The 17,901-nt window shown below is 47.0% G+C and overlaps 1 protein-coding gene across 2 annotated transcripts in view; it reads right to left on the bottom strand.

Moving 5' to 3' along the window:
* The window catches only part of PLXNA2 (plexin A2), a 196,485-nt gene that overhangs the window by 116,682 nt on the left and 61,902 nt on the right, over positions 1-17,901 (bottom strand). For both annotated transcript variants that reach the window (XM_011975840.1, XM_011975841.1), the window contains exon 3: positions 3,835-3,969. In XM_011975840.1, coding sequence (XP_011831230.1) covers positions 3,835-3,969 — 135 coding nt within the window. The remainder of the gene's footprint in view (positions 1-3,834; positions 3,970-17,901) is intronic.

Here is a 17,901-nt window from a genome sequence, read left to right as displayed (position 1 = left end):
TCCATAACCAAACCAGCATTCCAGCTTTCTCTACAGTGTTCACCCTTCAGGAAAGATGCTCATATGAGCACACATGGCCTCATAAATCTCTCCTTAAGAACATTGTATTGACTGGGCGCGGTGGCGCACGCTTGTAATCCCAGGACTTTGGGAGGCTGAGGTGGACTTTTCGCTTGAGCCCAGGAGTTCAAGGCTAGCTTGGGCAACATGGTGAAACACCATCTCTATTTCTACAAAAAATTTTTAAATTGGCTGGGCATGGTGGTTCACGCCTGTAATCCCAGCACTTTGGGAGGCCGAGGCGAGTGGATCACTTGAGGTCAGGAGTTTGAGAGCAGCCTGGCCAACATGGCAAAACTTCATCTCTACTAAAAATACAAAAATTAGCCAGGTGTGGTGGCACGCACCTGTAATCCCAGCTACTCAGGAGGTTGAGGCAGAAGAATCGCTTTAACCCGGGAGGCGGAGGTTGCAGTGAGCTGAGGTCACGCCACTGTACTGCATTCTGGGTGACAGAGCGATAGTGAGACTCTGTCTCAAAAACAAAACAAAACAAAACAAAACAAAATAAAAAAATTTTAAAATTAAAAATTGAAAAAGAGAACACTGTGCTTTTGGGTTAGTCTCAAGCCCATCTCTTATGCTTTTGGTGTCATCTTCTGGAGAGAGACAGAGCAGACTCCCAGTCCTAGGCCCTTAAACAAATTTCTGTAAGATCTGAAAGAGACTTTAGAGTTAGATTTATAATCTCCATCTTTAAAGATGAGGAAACTGAGACCCTGAGAATTTGAGGGCCCAGGTCACCCTTGAAGTCAGAGGTGGGGCCAGGCCTAGAACACAGATCTCCTGGCTCAGGCTGAGGATGACTGGCTGTGTCATGTCCCCCTACCCCGTCCTCATCACACACCATCTTCATACTCCTGAGAAATGGGGTCATGAGGCATGAGAGTTAGAAGGGGCCATATAAAATGCGGCATGTGAGGCAGTATAAAAAGAAATTCCCCATTTGTTGTCTCAGTTGAGCCTCACACTGACCTTGTGTGAGAACACTGAGGTTAAGTGATTTGTGCAAGGCCACTCAGATAGAGAATGGTGAAATGAAGTCCAAATCAGTCCCGTGGACTTCAGAGACAAGCCTGTTATCTGATGCAACTCCTCTCAGCTATAAAAGAGGAGCTGAAGCTGTCAGAGGATTCTACTATCAGTGATAGCACAAGCTGGACTAGAACCCAGGACATCTGGCTTCATTTTTACAGATTTTTCTCCTGCCACACAGTCAACTGCTTCCTTGAAGACATCTGAGCTGTCTGTGAGTACTTAACTCACAGCCAGCCTCAGACAGATGGGCCTCCTGAGCTGTTCTTGGCTTTCATCTTTGGACTCAGCCCCTGGTGAAGTCACCTGGCTACCTATTTCTACATAATTTACGGCTCTCCAGGTGACAGGTCTCAGAGTTCCACCACAATTCCCCCTTAGACTTTGCCTCCTAATCACAGCTCCATCTGGTACAGGGAGCTCCCCCTACTAATATCTCACTTGACCAGAGACAGCTCACGGCATGAAACGTTAAGTTCTTCCTATCTCTGCGCATTGTGGCTGGCTACTGCTAAATCCCTCTGTTTGGTGCAGATTGTAACAAGAACTGGGTACCTGAAGCAGAAGGTGGGACAGAGGAGGGGTATTTACAGATAAGCTATGTGGACACTTGGTGTGGCCAGGCTGATGCTCTCAGAGATGGTGTCAGATATGGATCTAGGAGGTGACTATATTCTCTGAAACCCACTCATCTGCCTCCAGCCTTGACCCAGCCCCTCTTCTTTGGTTACATTTCGGATGGATTTTCAGAAAGCGTCTCATTGGATAAAAAGATATGCAGCTAAAATGTATGCCTTGGTACCTTCTCTGTCCCACTAAGGTCTCATTGGTCACTTCTTCTTTCCCACTTTGCTGGGCTCAGAGAATCTAAGAAAGCTCTTACCCAGAGCTACCTGCCTGGTCCTCTGCTACCCACAGTGCCTCTTAAAAATACTGCATAAAATGTGCATCTATTCAATCTCTGCCCATCGTTTTATCCACCTATATAGGTCATCATCTACCCATCTGTCCTTTTATCTGTATCTATTTCTGCGTAAGTGCCTGGAATGGTGCTCACCAAATGTTAACATGGTGTTATATTTTGGGTAGTGAGATTTGGTGACCTGCTGCTGTTTTCTTTTCTGTATGCATTGCTTGAATTTGTATCACAAGTATCCACCATTTTTACTAAACAAATAATATTTTCCCTTAAAGAAGAACAGGATAAAAGAGCATGTATAGAATTCAATCTTATGTTATTGGGCTATTTGAGTACCTGTCTCTCTCTTGTTAGATTGCAATCAACTTAAGGTAGTGACTAAGTCTCATTCATTTTGATGATTCCCAGCACTTTGTTCCCGATAAATATGTGCCCAGGAATAGTTCTTTTTAGGGCCACTGACGGTTTCATTGGAATGATAGGTCAGTGTTTATTTCCAAGACTGTCTTACCCACTCTAGGTTAGGCAAAGCTGTCTGCAGATCCACGAAATTCCCATCTGGACCTGTTTATACTTCAACTGCAGAGGCCACATGAAAGAAGGTGAAAAAGACAGGTGGATTCAAGAGGATCTGGATGTAATTTGCATGCAATTATCATATGATTTACGTCATCTGTCCTCAAGAACTAATTTTCAAGTCAGAACTGCATCACTGCTTCCCTTAATGCTGTCGCGTGCACACTTGTCTCTTCCTTACTTCTTCTGCTCATCCCTCATCCCCTGATTCAGACTCCTTACATTTGAAAAGAAAGGAGGTAAGGAGAGCTCTGGAAAGGGTAAGTTTGATCAACTCGCAGAATTGGAGCTCTTGCAGAATTCTCTGAGAATGACATGAGCTGGGAAGCAACTGGTGAAAGCTCTCCGGGCTTTCAGCTCTACCAAAGTCAGTGTCCTCAGCGGCTGGGACAGACTGGCAATCCTTTTCCTCATTTCTTTGACTTTTATTTCACTTACCCTGTTAAGAAAAATGACAAGACCCCTGCTGCTGCTGAACAACTATTAACCCACTGACCGAGTGAATGGAATGTGCCAGGCTTGGCTAAGGTCTTTGCTTAGCTTTCTGGGTCGGTCTCTAATGATCTCATGAATCCCCTGCCTTCCCTGCTTCTCTTTCCCTTCACCATGGCTCTCTCTGCATTTGCCTTCTCTCTACTCACACATATTCACAGGAGATACAGTCTCCATCCATCCCAGAGGGTGGAAGACTTGCTCAGTTGTTTCCCTACAGAGGGTAGAAGTCTATTTCTCAGGACTCCCCACCTCCATAGGTCTGGTTTCAGCTTCCCAGAGCTGGCCAGCTTATACTCTGCACTAGTCTAAGACTCACGCCAAGATTTTTATTTCCTTCTGGGGCCCTATCTTGGGTCTGCCTCTCCCAGGAGTGGGCCCAGCCTGGAGGCCTGGATTATTTACACCTCTTTGGCTCCCTTGAGCCGCAGACTCTGGTGGGCCTGAGAGCAGTAAATCTACCTCCTAATCACACCAAGCTGCTCCATGCAGTCTGGCCTGTTCTTGCAGAGCTGTTCATCACTTGCTGAGACAGGGGCTGTGGCTAGAGTGAAGCCTCCGGGAAGTGGCTGGCCCCCGGCTGCTTCTCTCTAGCTCCCTGCAAAAGCCTACAGGGACTCTGCCTCTCTCAGGACCCCTGTGCTGCAAGCCCAGAGGTCTCTCTTCTTGGACTGAACAGTTTCTGAACAAAGGTGACAGATTATCAGCAGTTTCTTGGAGTTTAGCAAGGAGAGATGGCTGTTAGCACTTACCTGTCTCTCAGACATGACATACAGGTAGCGCTGATCAATGGAGAAGGCCATGTCCCGGAGGATGGGGCTTCCGTCCTTGAGCACAGAGACCATCTCGTACTGGACCCCACCATGGGGGGGACCATCGGCCCGAATCTGTATGAGAAACAAGGATGTCCTCAGCATCTGCCCTCAGTATCCCCCTGTGGGCTACCTGCCTCTGCCCAGAGCAGGTAGCTTACAGAAGACCATTGCTAGCCCCCAATCACTACTCCATAGACTGAAGTGCCACTTCTTTTAAATAGCCCAATTTCCACCAAAAGGAATCCTTTCCCAAGCAGTCTCAGTGTTCTGGGCCTGGGATTTCTGACAGTAGATTTATTTGTGTGTGCATATACACCCTTGGGAATGATTTTGAATATCCCTATGCAGTTATTCTTGTGTGTATGTACATCTATTTATAGCACTGTGTATTGTATGTGTGTGTAAGTGAGTGTGTGCTGATGCACACTCCTTCATGGTGGCTGGGGTGGGAAAGTCAACATCTGTTCACAGTATCTTAGCCTCAGACAAGTATGAAGGAATGGTGAACAATTTATATAAATCACCAAAAAGCTGCTCATTAAGAGATTAAAGATTTTTGGATCCCACGAGGGTCTTTCAGCCCCCAAACACATGCCCTGACTGTCCACAAATCCACCCTGTGAGATGTGGGGAGCCAGGAATCCTGGCTTAGCTTCTCCGAGCCCATCCTAGGAAAATAAGTCAGAAAGGACTGAGATGTCATCTAGTCCAGTGCTTCTCAGCCCTGGCTGCACATTAGAATCATCTGGGGAACCTTAAAAAATATGAATGCCAGGGCTACATCCATTAATCACAATCTCTGTGGGTGGGGCCCAGGCATCTTCTTTGACTTAAAAGCTCCCCGGGTGAATTTAATGAGCAGCCAGGGTCGAGGAGCAGTGAGGTAGTCCTGCAGTTCTCACACTGGTATGTCCTCAGAATCACCTGGAGGGTTTGGTAGAATGTACTTCAAAGCCCACCCCCAGGATTTCTGACTCAGTGGGCATGAGGGCTGAGAATGTACATTTCTAATAAATTCCCCAGCTGATGCTGATGCTGTTATTATAAGGGTTTGAGAAGTACTATCTAGGCCCCTATACTGAATGCTGACCTCAAAGGAAAGAGGTCCCTAAGGTCATATAAAAAGTTGGTGGCAGGGAGCCCTTGGTCTGAATGTGCCCCACCTCCAGTTTTTCTAGTTTTTTGCTTCCAGCATAGTAGCTGACTGCTGACCAATATTCATGACCCCAGCCTGTTTTCACTGTCCATCTCTAGCTCAAGCCCCACCTCCTCCACGAAGCCTTCCCCATCCTCTGTAATGGCTAATTAATTGCTCCCACTTTGATGCCTTTTTTTTTTTTTTTTTGCCAGACATTTTGTCCTAGGATTATAATCAATTGATTTGTTCATTGTATACGTACTAGCTAACATGTATTGACTACCTACTCGAATTGTTCTCTAATTGCTTCAGATGTGTGTAAGTGCTGTCAACATTTTGAAGGCAGGGATATCTTTTCTATTTATCTTATAACCCTCTGAGGACTAGCATGTGGCTGGGAACACAGCTGGTGATGGATAAAAGGGAATGCTTGTGAAATGCTTGTTGAAAGAACATGAACTGTGCACCAACTGACAGCATATCCTAGACTCCTTAGGGCTGAATCAAAGTGAGGTCAAAAGACATTTTTTTTTGGAGGTTTTTAGGTTTAGGGTTTTTTTTCCTTTCCCCCTTTTGGTTTTTTTTTTTTGCCTTTCCCCTTTTTTTCCTCTGCCTATTTCTTCCCATCACACTGAGAGCTCCTCAGGTCAAGGCACCATGACTTATTCATCCCAAGTGCCAAGTTCAATGCCTGATGCCACAACAAGTACACAAGCATGGATGGATGGATGTGTTTTCAGTTCTTACTGGCCAAGTGGGGAAGGCCAACAGCATTATTGATTGCAGAGCTAGGGGAGTGGGAGAAGAGCTTTCATTCCTATTTCTCTACTGTCCTAAGAATCTGCATACTTGAGGGGCCTGAGCCAGGGACTGGTCTGTACCTGTCGGGTTGGGATGGACTCGAGGTGCGTGGGAAACAGACCATGAGTCCATCATGGGGTGGGAAGCTCTGGCCCAGGAGTCCCCGGTGGTAGAAACAGCAGATTCTTGCCTGAGGCCCTTGTGCCTATACCCCAGGGATGAAAATGGTAGGCCAGGGTCTAGAGGCAAGGACACCATGTTCTCCTCCTTACCTGCTTTGTTTGGTGACTTGGAGGCTTCTGGGCCTGAACTTGAGGAGGTAACCTCAATAGAACCAAATAAACTCTTCTCAGCCATTCCCATCCCTCATCACTCCCCTTGTGGGACTTTCCCCTAAGCTCCACTCTTGCCCTCTTTCTACCTAGTGAATGGGCTTCCTGCTGTTTAAGGCTGTTGCCTTGTCATCTATCAGTAAAGCCCCTCCTTCCGGAAACGTTGTTAGAAGACCATTTGTTTCATTTTCATAGGGTCAAGGGGACTGTAAGAGTCAGCAGTGGTGTTACAGGGCTGAGGCCACCACCCTCGAACCTGGAGCAACTCTGATTAGGAGATTCAAGCAGAAGGAGGAACAAGGGTCTCTGTCTGGGAAAGTGCCCCACAATTAAAATGGTTCCCCTTGACATTCTCCCTTAGATAGACAGACCCACATTTCCATAAGACTCTTACAGAAATATCATAGCTTTTAGTCACAAAAGTTCTTGGGCTGTTGCAGGAGGTAGAGGGCAGACGTGATTGTCATGACTTCTGGTTGGCCTGGTCTCAGTTTTCTGCCTCCATAAAATGGGGGTTTCAGCCCCTGCTTCTTGCCTTAGTCTGAACTGTGCCCCTCCTCTAAAGAGAAAGTGTCTCAGTGCTTCCCCCACCCTCCCTGTGACAGCTATTCCTCTCTAGGGAGATTTAAGTCTCCTCAAGGTGCTGACTGTGTCCCAGCAGCTGCAGGGCTGGGTCCCAGAAGCTGCAGAGCCAGGCCCCTCCCTCAGGCCTGGTCTGGGATCTCCTGCCCTAGAAGGCCAGTTAACCCTCTGCTGGCTGGAATAGTCCGCTATTTTCATGCTAACGGCACTTCAATATTCTTCATCTGCCTTTTCCTACACGTTGGTCTCTACCCTCTCCCAGAGCCTGAACATTTGTGTGGATTCAGCAAGGCCTGCATACCAAGTCAGAAGAGAGAATGAATGTCATGGTGATGGCCCTTCCTCTGTGGTCCCTGGGACCAGATGGTACCCGTGGCAAGATTAGAGCTGGAATTGAACCAAAAACAACTTATCATCACATACTCTGCTGCATTCGGTCAGGACCAATCCCAACCATTAATGTTTTACTGAATCAGAGACCTAATCTGAAGGTTTTCATTTTTTTCCCTGTCTGCAACCCCAATCTTTTAATAAACCAGTTGAAGCCAGAATCAAACCTACATAAAGTCTCAAATGTCAGAGCTAAAACCAAACCAGAACAGAAAATGTTGTTGGTACTGAACCTGAACTAAGCTATCCTACTTCATTCAGTCTAAATCCCTGGAGAGAAAGGTGATATTGGCCAAGAAGTCTGTGACTTCCCCGACTCACCCCCCCCACCCCGATCCATGCTATCTGCCCCAAGATTGAGTCAGCTTTCAAGATACTTACAGGGTGTCAGAGAAGATGGAAAGTAGGGGCCAGGTCAAGGAGAAAAAGGTGGGGCAGGGGCTGGCAGAGAGGAGGCAGCAGATCCCCTGGGCAACAGAGATCTTTCCCCTCCATTGATCCCCTTTGCTCCCTTAAGGCAACACACCAATGAGTGCAGGGTATAAGTCTGGGCCTCAGGCATCCTGGGTTTCCATTCTGACTCTATTCTTCCCTGGGGCTTGATTTTTGCCTAATGGAACACTGTTAGGTGAGTTACCTCTTTGAGCCTCAGTGTTCCTCTCTGAATAACTAGAAGAAGCAATCTGCTCGGTACCTATCACAGGAGAATCATAGACTTATAAAAATTACTGGAGCTAATCTTGTCGAAACTCTTCCATTCAAAGCTTCCAATCCATGGTGGAACTGGGACTCAAACCAGCCCCAGCTGGTGGGGTCCAGAGGAAAGCACTGATGGGGAGAACACCTTGGAAGTGACTAGGAAGAAGGCTGCTAATGCAGTTCAAGTCTGTGATTCTTCGCATGTCTCTGTCTTGGACAGGAAATTTTGGGTTTCAAAGCTGTCCTCTGTCTTTGCCAGAAACAGGATGGCCAGTGGTGAGGGGAGTGTCAAGGAGTCCCAAAACAAGAGTGGGATTTTAAAAGCCAACTAATTAAGTCTATTCTATGGTGTCTCACAAAGTGACAGCAATAAATTGAACCATCCGTTATATGCAATCCAACACCAAGCTGCACAGGTCCCAAAATCCAACCAGGCAGCGGAGGATACTGGAGATGGGGCAGAGGAGGGAGGTGACAGGGAGAGGTGAAATGAGTCACTGGAGTGTGTTTTTCTATTTGGGATCTACTTCTTCTTCTGGGAAGACTTGACCTCGGTGGAAATGCAGGCTGTTTTTTTTTTTTTTTTTTTTTTAGACGGAGTCGCGCTCTGTCGCCCAGGCTGGAGTGCAGTGGCCAGATCTCAGCTCACTGCAAGCTCTGCCTCCCGGGTTTATGCCATTCTCCTGCCTCAGCCTCCGGAGTAGCTGGGACTACAGGCACCGCCACCTCACCTGGCTAGTTTTTTGTATTTTTTTTAGTAGAGACGGGGTTTCACCACGTTAGCCAGGATGGTCTCGATCTCCTGACCTCATGATCTGCCCGTCTTGGCCTCCCAAAGTGCTGGGATTACAGGCTTGAGCCACCATGCCCGGCCAATGCAGGCTATTTTGCTTGGACAAGGCTCAGCAGCCAGGTAGCACAAGGTACACAAGAGAGTGACAGTCTTTACTCAAAATGTGCCTAAACTACTTATTTGTTTTGAGACAGGGTCTCACTCTGTGCCACCCAGGCTGAGTGCAGTAGCGCAATAATGGCTCACTGAGGCCTTGAGCTCCTGAGATCAAGCGATCCTCCTACTCAGCTAGCCAAGTAGCTGGGACTACACTACACGTGTGCACCACCACAACTGGCTACTTTTTAATTTCTTGAAGGGAGACAGGGTCTCGCTATGTTGCCCAGGCTGGTCTCAAACTCTTGAGCTCAAGTGATCCTCCCACCTCAGCCCCGCAAAGTGCTAGGATTACAGGTGTGAGCCACTAAACTGACACAAGGACATTTAGTCTAGCTCTAGTAAGAACTGGAGACTTTACTATAGAATGGGTGACTATAGGAGACTGTAATCTCCTCAGGAGGGTTTTAAACCCAGGATAACCCCTTTTGCTTCATGGTTAAATTTGGCCCGGCCTGAAGGCAGTAGGATAGACTTGGATTTTGAAAGGTTCTTTTCACCTAAAGAATTTAATAATAGCTACCACAGCGCTACGTGCTGTCACAGTACTTAACAAAAATGATCTCATTTAACACTTCCAAGCATTCCTGAGGTAAATACTATTTTTAATCCCATTTTATAGATAAAAACTCAGAGGCACAGGAGCGTTAGGCGACCCTCCCAAGATCACACAGCTGGAGAGTGGCGTAACTGAGATTCACAGCTGGAGCCTGAATTCTCTGAAGAGGGGCTAATATGGGGCAAACATAGCTGCCCTTGCCACTCAACAGAGTAGATGGGTCATCTAAAAGTCCACATTTCCCCCTCATCCGCTCTTCCCCCTTTAGGATCCCAAGTTCAAAGTGGGACAATCTCCTATTTCTTGGGGACAACAGTAAACTCAGAACCTAATTTTGGGGGGCCTTACCTGGGGCATAAAACTCAGTTTATCAGGGCTGGCTTTGGGGCAGGAGTGTGTGAGGTAAAATCCAGCAGAGATTTAGTGTCCAGTCCTCCAGTTGAAATGAGAATGAAATAGTAACCCTATTAGTACTTTTCCTTTAAATTACAGCTATGTCTGGACAGAAATTAATGTCAGCCTCTTTTCTTGAATATCCAATTCCAATCAGCATATCCAATTAACTCGCTTACCTGCAGCCCCCTTTAAACTCCTTTTCTTGTGCTTCGATTTCTTCTCCAGTTAGCCCTAATTTATGGAGCCCTTACTTGCAATTTGGTACTCGAATATCACGTTATTATTATTAGTAGTAGTAGCACTAATAGTTTTTGTTTGTTTGTTTGTTTTGCAAGAGCTATGGATGAGCAGTAGAATTGGGAATCTTCTTCTTGGCTTTCTTAGTAGCAAAGAGATTGGTTTGAAAGGCATCAGCACACAGAGGGAGGCACTGGATCATGTCTGGAGGGCTGGGATTTAATCCCAAGTTTTTCTTCAATTGGCAGTGTGACTTCAGGCAAGTCATTTCACTTGTTTATGTAATAGTTTCTGTAGCTGCCCCATAATGGTGGGATGTAATGGTCCTTAGCTCAAAAAAGATATTGTGAAAGTAAAATGAGTTATTAGCTATGAATGTCAGTACTGTCCAGTATTCATCTATTAGGTGCCTACCATGAGCCAGGCCTGTGTTAGGAGCTGCAGATACGTGATAAAGGGTAAGGATCCACTCAGGAAGCCCGGGGATGGGGAAATGGACAATTTAACTGGTCTTCACGAACACAGGGGTCACCCCTTGTGAGAAGAGGTTTGCATGGAGACCAGCATAGGGGGCAGAGCAGCATCTCACCTGGCCTGAAGGAGGCCCTGAGGGGGTACTTCCTGGAGGAGGTGAGGCCTAAGACAAAATGCATGAGTGGAAATGTGAGTTCTTTGGAAAATGTACAGTGTAATATAAATATAAAGCCGTTCTTGCTACATCTGAGTTCAGAGTTCTTAGAAACTTGGTCTGTCAGACCTGAGCATTTGGAGAGGATGAGACTTTTGACACAGAGTTATTGAGGACTCAACATCACTCTCAGCAGGTCTCAGCATCTGATGTCTTCAAATTCACTTCAGGAGAGGCCTTTATCACTTGCTTCTACCTCTGTTCACCTGAGGACTCTACGCTTTTGTGGCATATATTAACATATATGTGGCATGTGAATGTGTATGTGTGTGGCATGTGTGGTGTGTGTACATATGTGGTGTGTGTGTGAGTCTGTTGTGTGTATGTGTATGATGTGTATGTGCTGTGTGTGCATGAGTCTGTTATATGTATATGATGTGTGTTGTATGTGTGATATATATGTGTGTGGTGTGTATAAGTCTGTTGTGTGCATGAGTAGGTGTGTACGTGTTGTATGTGTATGTATGTGGTGTGTGTGTATGTGGTATGTGTGTATGAGTCTGTTGTGTATATGAATGTGGTGTGTATGTGTTGTGAGTGTGTATGAGTATGGTATGTGTTGTATGTGTATGTATGTGTGGTGTGTGTAAGTCTGTTGTATGAGTATGGTGTATATGCGTTGTATGTGGTGTGTGTATGTAGTATGTGTGTATAAGTGTGGTGTGTGTATATTGTGTGTGTGTGTTTTCAGCCCTTTAAGGAGGTGAAAGGTGGAGAGAGCCTGGTGCTGCTGAGGCTGACCCTGGGAGTGAGCTAATGAGACAGTGTATTTGCAGTTGAGCATTTGGTGCTACGAGAGAAGATTCGAGCTGAAGGTTATTTTTGTAGAGCTTCATGACCCGAATTATTTATAGATTTAAGTCTTTGGTAAGTTCTGTCTCTGAGATTCTTCCTCCCTCTATCCTGCACATACATTCACACACTCACATACACATACACACACACGCTCTCACATACACATTCAACAGCAGAAACGGCAGCGGTGGCAGTCCAGGGTGCCTGTTGCTGGCCCCGCCCTCCGAGCTGTGAAAACATTAACTAAGCTTGCAGAGTCACAACTCAGCAGGCTCAGGCTCCCTGGTGGACAGCAAGGAGCCTGGCCCTAAATGCTTGGCTAATTGGAGGGGGACACAGGAGCCTGGAAAACTTGGCCTGTGGTTTGCACTGAGCTAGCAGAGGAGAGGAAGAAGGGAAACAGGGACGAGGGTCTCTCTTGTCCATGAAGGGAAGGAGGTTGTTAAGATGTTCTAAGCTTTGAGAATTTCTGCTGCGCCCACCCTTACACACACACACGCACATGCACACACACGCACATGCACACACACAGTGCTTCTAGGACTGGTCCCCAATGAGTTGTTGGTCAATCTTCGGTTGACACTGGAGATTGACATTTCCATGTACAATTATTTCTATTTCTGTGCATGTTAAGAGTCTGCCCTAGACATTCAACTAGGGGTGGGTGGAGCTAATAGCAGGGTGCATGGGGGCTAGAGAGTCCTGGATTTCAGGGGGCCAGGCCATGGAGATCTTTCTCCTGGAATGTGGGGAGGAGGCCCCAGAGGACTCACTTGTTCTCTGGACTTTTGCATCTTGGGACAGTATGAGAATTAATAGCCTGGCTAGTAAGGACTGTAGATGTAATGACTATTTATTGAGCATTTACTATGAGTAAGGTCTGTGTTCAAAGGTTAGGGTGGGGAGATTGGCTGGTGAGGAGCTCCAGAGACCAGTTTTCTGTTTCTAAATTGGGGCGTCTCTGCTCCCTCATCAGATAAGTGTGGATGAGGATGGCCAAGCCATCACTGGTCCATGCTGCTCATAGAACTAAGAGGAGTGGCCTCTGCTCCATGCCTTCCTACAGTTAATGACAAACTACACTCACAAAGGCACCAGCACCCCATCCCTGGGGTCTCTCCCTTTGTCACTAAGGAGAGAGTGACACAAAGAGCTAGAAGCAAAAAGAATCCAGACCTCTGGGTTCTACTTTTGGAGAATTTTGAACTCCAAGGGCCAGGACAAGAGCTTATGAGAGGTGAATTACATTGGGTGTTTCAGGAATACGGGGCTCAGGCCTTAGTCCAACCCCACCTTTAAACACCGCTCCAACTCTAGGCCTGGGCAGGTCAGGAGGCTCTAGGAACAAGACAAAGCTGCCAGGGGCAGAGGAAGCATTTGATTGTTCTGGGAAACAATAAGATAAACACAGCGGAGACAGCCGAAGCATTAAGCAGCCTCAGATGAAATCAAATCATGCAGAAGCAAAGCAATAATTCACATGGAGCACATAGAGTTGGGGGTGTGTAGCTGGAGGGGTGGTAGGAGGAATTAATAAAGAATAATGAGGAACTTCTGCCAAATCTGAATACTTGTTTACCCCAAGTTCTAGTAGTGTGGGCACTCGGAATCTCCATTCAAGACACTGCACACGGGTTCCTTTCCTAGAGATGCCCTGGTTGTTTCAGTACAGAATTGAACCTCTTAGGCTTTTTGAACTGGAATGATTTAGAGCCACTCTTTCAAGTCCATGGGGAGTGCAGGGCAGCCTTTCTCACCAAGCTCTGGAATAGGGTGTGGTGAGAACTGGCGGAATTAGGCGTATCGACAGGTTAACTACCTTGGAAATGCCCGTCTCACTCCTCAAAAATGGGCAGGAATAGGAAACTAGCACTTCCTGGGACTGGATATACATGGTGCTTTCAAATAGCTTCTCTCTCTTTATAAATTTAGTTCAACACATTTATTGAGCATCTATTCTATGTCAACCCATGTGCAAAAAGTTAGGGATATAAACATGAATACTCTTCAAAACACTGAGGTAGGCATCCCCGTTTTATAGAAAAAGACATGTTAAGTGCCTATTGCAGGATCACACAGCTAGAAAGTGGCAGAGCGAAACTCGAAGCTGAGTCTGTCTGATTCCAAAGCCTGAACTCTTTTATTCTGCCTCCCTCCAGAGCCTAGGCTTTCTCTAAGTTAAACAGGAGGACAATGCCTACATTAGGACTAAAAACTACATTTAAAAAGCGCTGGGTGCGTCTGGAGATAAGTCCTGGTGAACAAAATAGATCATATAGCTGTCTCCTCTGCTGTGACAAAGAAGGCCACCTGCAGTCTGGAGAAAGGAGCAAAGGATGGGGTGTTTAAGAGGGTTATTACTCTCTTTAATTAATTCATTCTTTTCTATGGCCTGAGATTGCCTTGCATTTTATAATCTGGAACAGTAATCTTTGCTTTGATTAACACTGAGGATGACATTTCCAGCTGTAGGGATGGGAAGGGAGGTCGAGAGCGCTGAGCACCATTATCTGACACTGGGCTTGTGCCTAAATGCAGGAGACTCCCAGAGATTTTAAAAGAAGTCATTAAAAACACACACACATGTGGCATGTGCCCACCATGGTGCAGAAAACCCATAGTAACCAAGAGAAATGCAGCCTACATCCATGCCATTGAATCTCTCTTCCCATTGCTAGTGAGCTGGGGCTGAGTCTTTATTGCCTCTTATCTGGGCTACTGCAATAACCTGAGAAATCTCCCTGCCTCCAGCATATTCTTGTTCTAATCTATTCTACTGAACACTGCCAGATTAATCTTCTTAAAACACTTGTTTGATCCTGCCTTTTCTGTATGCAAAATCCTTAAATTTCAGGTGTTTGTAATTTTCTTTCTCTTGCTTATCTCAGTCTCCTAATTTTTTTTTTTTTAAATGATGAGCATACACTACTTTTGGAATACTGAAAAAAGTAAATCATGGCACGTATTCATGCATACACACACACACACACACACACACACACACACACACACACACACACCACCTTCAATTGTCCCCTTTAATAATTTAGAAGAATTCATACTCCTCAGTTTGTCATTCAGGGGTCTAGCTAACACGGTCTCTTCTCACCATTTTCCAATTTGCATCCCCAGCTTTTTGGTCTTCATGCCTTTGCTTGACAATTTATTCTACCGCCTAGATTCTAACTATCCTTCAAGGCCTTATCCAAATGCCACTTACTCCATGAAGCCTGCACCAATCCTTCCTTGGAATTCCCATAGCACCTAGAATGTCTCTTGGCACAGTTACTCGTAAACATATGCAGCGTGGAATACTATGCAGCCATAAAACAGGATGAGTTCATGTCCTTTGTAGGGACATGGATGCAGCTGGAAACCATCATTCTCAGCAAACTATCGCAAGAACAGAAAACCAAACACCGCATGTTCTCACTCATAGGTGGGGTGGGAATTGAACAATAACACTTGGACACAGGAAGGGGAACATCACACACCAGGGCATGTTGTGGGGTGGGGGAGGGGGGAGGGGTAGCATTAGGAGATATACCTAATGTAAATGACGAATCAATGGGTGCAGCATGCCAACATGGCACCTGTATACATATGTAACACACCTGCACTTTGTGCACATGTACCCTAGAACTTAAAGTATAGTAAAAAAGAAAAAAAATGCTCCTGGAGAAGAAACCATGCTTTGTACAGCTTCATATGGCTTACTACACTTGGTACTGCCCTGCACACAGTAGGCTCTCAGTACCACAGGCTGATGGAATGAAGGAATCCCTGTTGCTGAGACTGGGCAGGAGTCGAACTTTACTCACGGCTCACATTGATTGAACCCCTATTATTGTTCGATGTCATGCTAAAGACTTTATGCACATTTTCTCATTTAATCCTCACAACAACCTAATGGGGTAGGCACTACTATTATCCCTAAGGCTGAGATGAGGAAACTGAGGCATAGTAGGGTGAAGTAACTTTCCCAAGGTCACAAAGTTGGTAGGCAAAAGAGCCAGGATCTGAACTCTGTTGGGTTTTCATTTTTCTAGGCCTCTGTTTTTCCATCACTAGAGAAAAACGAGCAGAGAAAGAGGAAATCTTGCTCCATGCCATCCCACCCACCCGAAATCTTCCGGAACCTGGCGTGTAAACACACTATCCACATTTGTTTCTGTTGAAATGATCTTTTCTGGCTCCCCAGTGGACTGGTGACAGCTCTTAGGAGGACAGTAATATAAACACTCAAGGTACTGCTATGAAAAGAACTCCAGAGCCACTAAGCGGAAGCCCTGCTGGCTCAGACAGGTGGAAAGCAAGGACTGAGGTCACAAAGATGAGGTCAGAGTTGGGGTCTGAGGAGCAGGGTAAGAGGAGAAGGGAGGGAAGGGAAGTCAGGCCGGAAAGTCTCCATCCCCTGTAGTCCCCGGCAGCCGGCCCAGGGGTACCCTGTGTGCTCTGGTCTGTCTGACTGCTTGGCAGAGCCCAAGGGCAGAACAGACAGTTGGGGGAGGGTCTAGCTGTTTTAAAAGATTCTGTTTGAATAGCTGTCATCTTCACACCTTTTCCCATCTCCACTCCCAGGAGAGGGGCTTTAATAATGAGCTGCTTCATGAAAACAGGCCCCTAATTAATTCATTGCTATTCTTCTGGGGCCAGATCACTCTAATCAAGGTGGGGTGGGGGTGGGGTGGCGAGTAAGGATTGTCTCGATCCGCTTGTTCTGCCATGGACTCTCTTTGCTCCCCGCCATCACTGCTCCAAGACCCTCCCCGGTCACCTTGTTCTCTTTGGCTGGACACCTGCTTGTCCTCGATGCCCACTCCCTTTTTGTGCTAACGCCCCACAGCTGCTGGGCAGAGTGCCAGCGTGAAGACTCCGCTGGTGCTGGGTACAGTACAGCAGGTGCCCGGATTTCACTGCAGAGTGGGAAGGACAGACGCAAGGCTTGGCCCTGTGAGGAAGGAACTTTGTCCTGCCTCTACTCTGAGCATTCTCAGAATATCCAGTGTGCTCAACAGTAGGCAAAGTACAGCCTCTATTCTTCTCGTCAGGCCTCCCCAAATCCTCCTGGCCCCTGAGAAGTTGGCACTACCTAGGATGTCATGTGCTCTTGGGCCTGGGCAGCCACATCACCGCACCCAAAAAGTGGCATCGGCTGCACAGGATGTGGGTGGGTGACCGAGGACTAAACCGTGGGAGCTACACTAGGACCAACTCAAAACAAAAATAACCTTAAAAAAATTCTCCCCTCTCCAAGCCAGATCACAGCAAGAGACAATGGAAGTTAGAAATTGTGCAAGTGTCACCTTGGGCAGTCTCTTTATAGATTTTTCTGATTTCCTTTCTAGATCTTCCAAGCCCTGCACTTCCATCTTCCCTTCCGATAGACGTTGATTGTCCAGTGAAGGCTGATGTCTAGCTCTCTGGGGTGGAGGCCACACAGGGGCACTCAGTCAAGGGAGTTAATTCTCACTTTCCTCATCTACAAAACTGGTAACACAACATGCAGCGTGACAAGGCAGGGGCAGGAACAAATGAGACAAGGAATGTGAAAGCATTTGGGAAAATGGAAAGGAAAGCATGAAGGAGAGGGATTTTGGATTGATTTATCTCTGATTCATAGACTTGGGTGGGACCAGACTGAGGAGGAAAATTGGGCAGGGAGGAAATTCTTCAGGGGGACATGGGGGAAACTGATACCTCCTCCTCTGTCCTTTCCAAGGGAGCAGGATTCCGGGGAGGAGGAGGGGGAGGCAGCAGAGGGGCAGCAGGTGCGTGGAGCGGGAGCCCCTTGCATGGTGGCAGTTCCAGCCTGCTTTTGAAGGCAGCCTCTCTCAGAGCAAGGAGGAGTCGTTTGACTAGGGTCTCCACAGGACCAGTGCTGGGGACACAGAGGGCCGCGGCCACTGAGCCGAAAGGACGGCAGCCTTCTGTCTCAGACCCTTTTCACTTTGTGAAATAGAGAAAAGCAAGGGGGAGGCTCCAGTCCTTCACCTACAGAGAGAAGGCAGCTCGGGGCAAACCTACCCACTGCTAATATGCTCCTTAAAAAGCGCTGAAGGGAGCTATAGCCTGGCTTTTGTGTAAAGTACTAAAGCATCCCTCGTTCTGCCCCTCCCGTACCCCCACTCTTCTAGAATTTTTTTTCTCTTAAAAGAGTGCTCCAGCTCTCCGGGGACTGGAATCATTAACTGAACAGCACTTTGCCTCTCATAGCTTTTGACAATTTGGCAGTAAGTTGGAAAGTACCAGAGAAGCTGCAAAGAAGCGGGGGTGAGGATGGGGAGGACGAGACCAAGGGGGTGTGCCTGGAGGACCCGCCTGAGGCCTGCCTGACTCCTGGCCCCACACCTGGCTGCACTGGATCTGCCCCACCCTCCCTGCCCAGCTCTGGCTCACGGGATGCTGGGCTCCAGCTGTCAGGGGGGTGTGGTGGGG

Source organism: Mandrillus leucophaeus, unplaced genomic scaffold (assembly GCF_000951045.1).
Source record: "Mandrillus leucophaeus isolate KB7577 unplaced genomic scaffold, Mleu.le_1.0 Scaffold159, whole genome shotgun sequence".
Lineage (NCBI taxonomy): Eukaryota > Metazoa > Chordata > Mammalia > Primates > Cercopithecidae > Mandrillus > Mandrillus leucophaeus.
Note: the sequence above shows the minus strand (reverse complement) of the source record. Positions and strands in the feature narration are given on the sequence as shown.